Here is a 9176-nt window from a genome sequence, read left to right on the forward strand (position 1 = left end):
CTCAAAATAGAAATCAATATATACCAAGTAATATCATAAAATCAACTATGATACTCAACATGTAGCAACAACAAATACTATATCATTAACAATTACCATCAAGTTCACACATGAGGACTCAAGCCTCAATACCATACTCATTTGGGAATCATGTTCATTATATTGAGTATATTAACATCTTTCAAGATTCATTATCTTTATTTCTCTTGTATCGATACGTGACACTCCACTCCCTCAATATTCATTAATCCTCTTGTGTCGGTACGTGACACTCCGATCCCCTAAATCTATGTGTCGGTTCGTGACACCCGATCCCCTAAATTTATGTGTCGATTCGTGACACCCGATCCCCTAATACTACGTGTCGGTTCGTGACATCCGATCCCCTAATACTACGTTTCGGTTCGTGACACCCGATCCCCTAATACTATGTGTCGGTTCGTGACACCCGATCCCCTAATACTACGTGTCGGTTCGTGACACCCGATCCCCTAATACTACGTGTCGGCTCGTGACAATCGATCCCCTAATTCTACGTGTCGGTTCGTGACACCTGATCCCCTAATTCTACGTGTCGGTTCGTGACACCCGATCCCCTAATCTCCTTCCATCAATTCATCAAGCCTTCTTTCTTACCAAGGCATCATTAATCCCATTATTTTAGTTCATCATGCCTTCTTTTATACCAAGGCCTCATTATTAAGAAGAGATTAGAATTTTGCAAGATTTGGGATTCAATAACTTCATCATGCTTATATAATCACAATTATATAATTACATTCATGCAAGCATACAATTAAGCACATAGCAGGGTTTACAATATTATCAATACATATCATTTTCTATTAAGAGTTTACTACGAATATCGTAAGAGAAACCATAACCTACCTCCACCGAAGATTTGTGATCAAGCAAGCAAATTTTCCCAAAGCTTTGTGTTTTTCCCCTTCTCGATCGTCTCTCTCTCTATCGATTCCCTTCTCTCTCTTTCTCTTGTTCTTTCTATTTTCTTTATTCAAACCCTCTTTCTTTTACCCTAATTAGTATATAATTAAGAATAAAAGATGACAATAATAGCCCACTAATTAACTTAAGTTTACCTCTTTTATCCCCCAAGAAATTGAGTTATTAATATAGACCCACGAAGTATATAATTATAACAGGAATAGTCCAAAACGCCCCTTTAATACTTAACCAGAATTTCGACTTCAACTGGGATTACACAACCTGTGACGGCCCGTCGCGCCTGCGACGGTCTGTCATGCAGGTTCGTCAGAGACTCGATTTCCTTAAGGAGTCTGTGACGGCCCGTCGTACCTATGACGGTCCGTCCTGCACTTCCGTCACGACGTTCAGAGAATCGTTCCCTGTACCAAATTCTCAAGAGTTGAAGTGTTTTGAAACGGTGGATCACGACGGTTCGTCGTGCCTGTGACGGTCCGTCCTGCAGGTCCGTCACAGAGTTCAGAGAGTCGATTTCAGCACCCAAATTTCAGAATTTCTAAGTGTTTAGGGACGAGACACCCTCGACGGTCCGTCGTGCCCATGATGTTCCGTCGTGGGTTCCGTCGTCTCAGCCTGTTTTTCCAGAAATAAAATCTGCTGCTCAAAACGACTAACTAGGTCGTTCCACATTATTATCTATTATAGTAATTAATTTTTCAAAGGGATCTTCTACTTTTATTCTATCAATTTTATTTCTCGCTGTTACTTTGTGTTTTGTTGATAATATATATAAGTTTTTACATCTTGCTGTGAATATTTTACTTCCTGGTGCTAGCTCTATTCCAGACATCTTCCAATACAAAACTAAAGATTTATCTATATTTTTGTCTGTTAATGCTATTGAGTAGTTGTCACTTATAATAAATTTAAGTTTTTGGTATATTAAGTTTCCTTTTACTGCACTAACACTTTTCTCTATAGGGTGTATAATTCTATCATCTGTTAAGTATATTTCAATAGGTGTATCTATTCCTTCTCTAAAACAGGCTTTTATTAATATTTCTGTTCCTCCTAAATGTACATATTTTATAGGTGTTTTCGCTTTTATATCTTGTATTTCTTTATTTATTATTCATTTACTTAGTATAGGTATATATGCTTTTGCTCTTGTATATTTGCAATCTATGATATGTTCTTTCTGACTAACTACATAGTATTTTTCTTTTTGTCTTTTAAACCAATTTCTTAAAGTAGGTATTTCAAGTACTTTTTCAACACTTAAATCTAATTCTTTTCCTTTTATTTGTTCAAAAAATTGTATTATCAAATATAAGTTTTTGTTCTGATAATTGTTCATTTTGATAATATTCTTTAGATATTATTTTTATGTCTTCTTCAGTCATTATGTTTCATCTTCTATTTCATCATTATCTATATAAATATTTTCTTCCTCATTTCCAAATTCTACTATCTATTCATAGTCTACTATTATTTTTACTTAATTCATAGTCTATATATTTTATTTGCATATATTCATCATTATCTATCATTATTTCTGCAATTTGTTTTCTTTTTGGTTCTTTAGGTAGCTTGTAGTCTCTAGGTAAATGTCGTAACTTTCCGCAATTATAACAAGTACATTGTGATATTTTTCTTTTTGGTTTATATGGTCTTTTTATTTTATAATTTTTTACATAATATATTTGTCTTGGTTTTTTATATTTGTACTTAGTTCTATTTTTTCTATAATTTTTATATTTTCTAGCTTTTTGCTTTTTATAGTATTTATTTATACATCCAAACTGTGGTGCTGTTTTATTTTTAGAACAGGCTAAATTTTTAATTTATACTTTTTCCATTTTTATTTTTTGTTTTTGTTTTTCACATAGTTGTATAAACTATTTATGTAAAAAATTTATTCTAGATCCTAAAGTATCTGTTAATCCTTCATCATTCCAATCTTTAATTATTTTTGTACTGAATGGTTCTGGTAATTTGTAAAGTATTGTTGTCTTATTTCTTTTGCTTCATTCATATTATATTTTGTTTTGTAATAATATTCTTTAATCTATGTAACACATTTTACATATAGCTAATTTTGTCATAAGTTGCCTATTTATTATTTTTTATCTATTTTGTTCTCTTATATTTGTGGTCATATGTCACGACCCAAAACGGGTCGTGAGTGGCACCCACCCTTAACCTACTAGGTGAGCGAACAAACAAATCTAAACCCCAACATTCACCAATAGTTCAACAATAAGGAACAAAATATAATGCGAAAGACCCAAAACGTATTAATATAACCAAATAAATAACCTTCTAAAGTTTATCAATTTTTATCCCCAAAATCTGGAAGTCATCACATCAAGACCATCTATCCCCAAATTACCAAATCTAAGAGTATTTAAGAAAATTAAACAAGTAAAAAGATTGTCCATGTCCGAGATTCGAAGACATCAAGACGTGAAGGAGAGAATCCAGCACGAGCTAGGAACAATAGCTCACCCGAGCTCTGATATGCCGAAGACTGGCTAGAGCTGAGGGCGAGTCGAAGTCGATGACACACTTGCTGCACTCCACAAAATAACAAAGAAGAACATACAAGTAGGGTTTAGTACAAGGAACACGTACTGAGTAGGTGTCATCGGCCAACTCGAAATAGAAAATAATATATATACTGAATAATAATATAAAATCAACTACAATACTTAACAGGTGACAAGCAACAATCACATGAACCATTGATAACAACACCATAATAGGTACAGCATCAATCGCCATATTAGCACACCTATGAGGACTCATGCCTCCACTCCATACTCATTTGGGAATTAGGTTCTTAGAATTTGTGTATATTAAGATAATGCAGGATTCCTTTCCTTAAATGTTATTGTGCAGGAACGTGACACTCCGATCCCATTTACCATGTCGGAATGTGACACTCCGATCCCATATGCTGTGTCGAAACGTGACACTCTGGTCAAAGAACACCGTGTCGGAACGTGACACTCTGATCAAAGAATCTCATTATTTTATTTCAGTAAGCCTTCTTTATTCGAGGCGTCAGTTTAATAGAGAGGTTTCAAGATTAGAAATCCAATAGTCTCCTTATATAGACCAACCACAAACCATACAACCAAATATTCAACCACACAATCAAGTATATAGGAGATTTTATAACATCTCTCAATACATATCGATCGCTATTAAGAGTTTATCTATCACATAGAATTAAACCATAACCTACTTCAACCGAAGAATCGAAACCAAGCAATCTACCCTCCAATGCCCTTGCCTTCCACAGTGCCTATGAATTTTCTCGATCTGAAGTCTAAGTCGCTTGCTTTCTTCTTTCGTTCAGTCTCTCTCACTCGTTCTCCTCCCTGCTCTTTTTATTTTTTTCTTCTACAGATTCCTTTAACCCTAATTATCATATAATCGATTATAATAAAGTAACCCACTATTTGTTTCCCTACTATCTACTTTAACCCCCAACTAAATAAATTATTAAACTTACCCCACTAATTTCATAATTATAAACCTGAATTGTAACGACCTGTTTAGTCGTTTTGAGCAGCAGATTTTACTTCTAGAAAAATAGGCTGAGGCGACGGACCCCACGATGGACCGTCATGGGCACGACGGACCGTCGCAGGGTCTCATTTCAAAACACTTAGAAAATCTGAAATTGGGTACTGAAAATCGACTCTCTGAACTTCGTAACGGAATGGTAGGACGGACCGTCACAGACTCTTCAGAGAAATTGAGTCTCTGAACTCTGTGACAGGGCAGCAGGACGGACCGTCGCAGGCGCGACGGGCCGTCACTGACTGCATAATCCCAGTCTGGGTTGGATTTTTTATACGTTTTAAGCGATGTTTTTGACTATTCCTGCTTTAATTATAGAGTTAGTTGGTTAATGTTAATAAGTCTAATTACTTGGGGGTTAAAAGAGGTAACCATAAGTTAATTAGTGGATTATTATTGCCATCTTTTATTCTTAATTATATACTAATTAGGGTAAAAGAAAGAAGGTTGGAATAAAGAAAATAGAAAGAACAAAGAGGGAGAGAGGATTGATCGAGAGAGGAGAAACGAAGAGGAAAATGCAAAGCTTTGGGAATTTTCTTGCTTGATCACTAATCTTCGGTGGAGGTAGGTTATGGTTTCTCTTACGATATTCGTAGTAAACTCTTAATAGCGAATGATATGTATTGATAATATTGTAAACCCTGCTATTTGCTTAATTGTATGCTTGCATGAATGTAATTATATAATTGTGATTATATAAGCATGATGATGTTATTGAATCCCAAATCTTGCAAAACCGTAATCTCTTTGTTAATGATGAGGCCTTGGTATAAAAGAAGGCGTGATGAACTAAAATAATGGGATTGATGATGCCTTGGTAAGAAAGAAGGCTTGATGAATTGATAGAAGGAGATTAGGGGATCGGGTGTCACGAACCGACACGTAGATTTAGGGGATCGGGTGTCACGAACCGACACGTAGATTTAGGGGATCGGGTGTCACGAACCGACACGTAGATTTAAGGGATCGGGTGTCACGAACCGACACATAGATTTAGGGGATTGGGTGTCACGAACCGACACGTAGATTTAGGGGATCGGAGTGTCACGTTCCGACACATAGTAGTAGGGGATCGGAGTGTCACGTACCAACACAAGAGGATTGATGAATATGAGGGAGCGGAGTGTCACGTATCGACACAAGAGAAATAAAGATAATGAATCTTGAAAGATGACAATATACTAAATCCAATGAACATAATTCCCCAAATGAGTACGGTATTGAGGCTTGAGTCCTCGTGTGTGAACTTGACGGTAATTGTTAATGATATAGTATTTGTTGTTGCTACATGTTGAGTATCATAGTTGATTTTATGATATTACTTGGTATATATTGATCTCTATTTTGAGTTGGCCGATGATATATACTCAGTACCCGTGTTTGTACTGACCCCTACTTTTATGTTTTCTTCTTGTTTATTTGTGGAGTGAAGCAAACGTGCCGTCATCTTCGACTAAATAGTAACTCTAGCCAGTCTTCATTACTCCGAATATCAAGGTGAGCTAATGCTTCTATCTTGGACTGGATTTTCCTCTTCATGTCTTGATACCTTGAAGTTCCGGCATGGACTAGCTTTTATGTATTTTTAGCTTCTTAGAAACTCTTAGATTTAGTAATTTGAAGTAGATGTTCTTGTGATGATGACTTCCAGATTTTTGGGATAATAATAGTTATTGATTTTATTAATGAGTTTAAGTCTTCCGCATTACTTTCTGTTGATATTATATTGAAATGTTAAGGTTTAGATTGATTGGTTCGCTCACATAGGAGGGTAAGTGTGGGTGCCAGTCGCGGCCCGGATTTGGGTCGTCACATGAATAGTCCGTAACACCACATTAAAATTTAGCGGAAGTCTAACACCGTGTGGGGTTATGCAGATTGTGACGGTCCGTCCTACCTGTGACGGTCCGTCCTGCAGGTCCATCACGAAGTTCAGAGAATTAGTCCTAGTACCCAGATTCCAAGAGTTGAATTGTTTTGGAACGAAGACGCTCAATGGACCGTTGTGCCTATGACGGTTCGTCATACTTGCCATCGAGGGTAAAAAAGGGAGCAGAAGGAGAAATTCCACAAGTATGGGATGACGGAGTCCATGACAGTCCGTCGTGCCTGTGACGATCCGTCGCATGGTCCGTCGACCCAGTAAGTTTTTATAAGAAATAATTCTACTGCTCAAGCTGACTAAATGGGTTGTTACAATAGATACTAATTTACCCATCGTTCGTCCTTGAACGATCACATGAAGAAAAAGGGAGGACGAGAAAGAGTACTTGAATTTGTAAGAAGACGTGGATATCTTTCTTTCATATCGACCTCACTCTTCCATGTGGACTCTTCAACTGACTGATCCTTCCACTGAACCTTGATAGATGCAATCTCCTTTGATCTCAACATGCGGACCTCTCTATCTAGAATAGCAATAGGCTCCTCCTCATAAGACAGATTGTCATCAAGAAGAGTTGAATCCAATGAATAATATAATTTCCATCACCATGGTATTTTTTCAGCATAGACACATGAAATACCGGGTGGACTCCCTACAACCCTGGAGGCAATGCCAATTCGTAGGCCACATTCCCCACGCGCTTCAGAACTTCAAATGGACCAATATACCTCGGACTAAGCTTACCTCGCTTACCAAACCGCATCACACCTTTCATGGGTGAAACCTTCAGCAAGACCTGTTCACCCTCCATAAAATCCATGTCCCTAACCTTTTGGTCTGCATATTCTTTTTGCCTACCCTAAGCTGTCAGAAGCTTCCCCTGGATGAATTTTACTTTATCTAACGATTCCCTCAAAAGATCGGTACCCCAAGGTCTCACTTCAAATGCATGAAACCAACCAATGGGAGACCTACATCTCCTCCCATAGAGTGCCTCAAATGGGGCCATATCAATACTTGAGTGATAGCTATTATTGTTTGAAAACACTGCTAAGGGTAAGAATTTATCCCAATGACCACCAAATTCTATCACACATGCACGAAGCATATCCTCCAATATCTGAATCGTTCGCTCAGACTGACCATCGGTCTGAGGGTGAAATGCAGTACTAAGATCAAACCTAGTCCCTAATTAATCATGTAATGTTCTCCAAAACATAAAAGTAAATTGCGTACCTCTATCTAATATGATGGAAAGTGGAACTCCATGCAATCGAACAATTTATGAGATATAGAGTTTGGCTAACTTCTCTGTATGGTAAGTCATCTTGACCGAAATGAAGTGAACAGACTTAGTTAACCTGTCAACAATTACCCAAATAGAATCAAACTTACCCAATGTCTTTGGAAGACCAACCACGAAATCCATTGCAATTCTTTCCCAGTTCCATTCAGGAATGGGCATTCTCTGAAGTGTCCCTCTCGGCCTCTGGTGTTCATACTTTACCTGCTGACAATTCGGGCATTGGGCAACAAACTCAACAATGTCACACATCATTCTACTCCACAAAAAATGTTGCTTTAGGTCACGATACATCTTGGTTGTACCAGGGTTTATAGAATACCTTGAACTATGAGCCTCTTTAAGAATAGTGTGAATCAAATCATCAACACGGGGCACGCATACTCTTCCCTTAATTCTCAAAACGTCTTCCTCATCAATTATTGCTTCTTTAGCCTATCCTCGCAATACCATATCTTGAATTCGGCTCAGCTTCCCTTCAGCAACCTGCTTTCCCTTAATCTTGTTAAGAAAAGAAGATCTTGCCTCCACACAGGCAAAAATTCCTCTTTTTTCTAGTACTTCCAGCCTCATAAAGCCTTTAGCCAAAGTCAAAACCTCACTAGACAATGGGCGTCTAGAAACCTGTAAGTGGGTTAAACTACACATGCTCCCTGCATTTCTACTTAAGGCATCTGCCACAACATTAGCTCTTCCTGGGTGATACAAAATAGTAATATCATAGTCCTTCAATAGTTCCATCCACCTCCTCTGCCTCAAATTCAAATCTTTCTGAGTATAGACATACTGTAAACTACGATGATCTGTATAAACTTCACACTTGACCCCATATAGGTAATGTCTCCATTGCTTTAATGCAAATACAACTGCAGGCAACTCCAAATCATGGGTCGGATAATTGTGTTCATGCACTTTTAATTGCCTCGAATCATAAGAAACTACACTCCACTCCTGCATTTGCACTGCACCAAAAAGGAATAAGATGCATCACAATAAACAATAAAATTCTTACCTTCCCCTGGCAAGGTAAGAATTGGTGCAGTAGTCAACAAGGTCTTGAGTTTTTGGAAGCTTTTTTCACATTCGTCCGACCATACAAATGGAGCGTTCTGCTTAGACAAATTTGTCAGCTGGGAAGCAAAGAAGAAAATCCCTTGACAAATCGACGGTAGTAGGTAGATAAACCAACAAAGCTCCTTACCTCTTAAACATTAGTAGGTCTTACCCAGCTTTTCACTGCTTTAATCTTAGAAGGATCCACCATCACTCCATCCTTAGAAACCACGTGCCCCAAGAAGGACACTGAATCTAGAAAAAACTCACACTTGGAGAATTTGGCATAAAGTCTTTTCTCCCTCAACAACTCCAATTCAATTCTCAAATGCTCCTCATGTTCTTTCCTTCTCTTTGAGTATATCAGTATATAATCAATAAATACAATAACAAAGA

At 37.5% G+C, this 9176-nt stretch overlaps 1 protein-coding gene across 1 annotated transcript; it reads right to left on the bottom strand.

Annotated features, from left to right (window-relative positions):
* Nucleotides 1–6774: 6774 nt before the first annotated feature.
* Nucleotides 6775–7244, bottom strand: LOC138340248 (uncharacterized). Its single transcript, XM_069291962.1, has 2 exons — nt 7098–7244; nt 6775–6966 (listed from the first exon to the last, which is right to left on the bottom strand). Exons 1-2 carry the CDS (start codon nt 7242–7244, stop codon nt 6775–6777), a joined length of 339 nt encoding a protein of 112 aa, XP_069148063.1.
* Between the last annotated feature and the right edge of the window lie 1932 nt (nt 7245–9176).

The sequence above is a fragment of the Solanum lycopersicum genome, chromosome 12 (assembly GCF_036512215.1).
Source record: "Solanum lycopersicum chromosome 12, SLM_r2.1".
Taxonomy (NCBI): Eukaryota; Viridiplantae; Streptophyta; class Magnoliopsida; order Solanales; family Solanaceae; genus Solanum; species Solanum lycopersicum.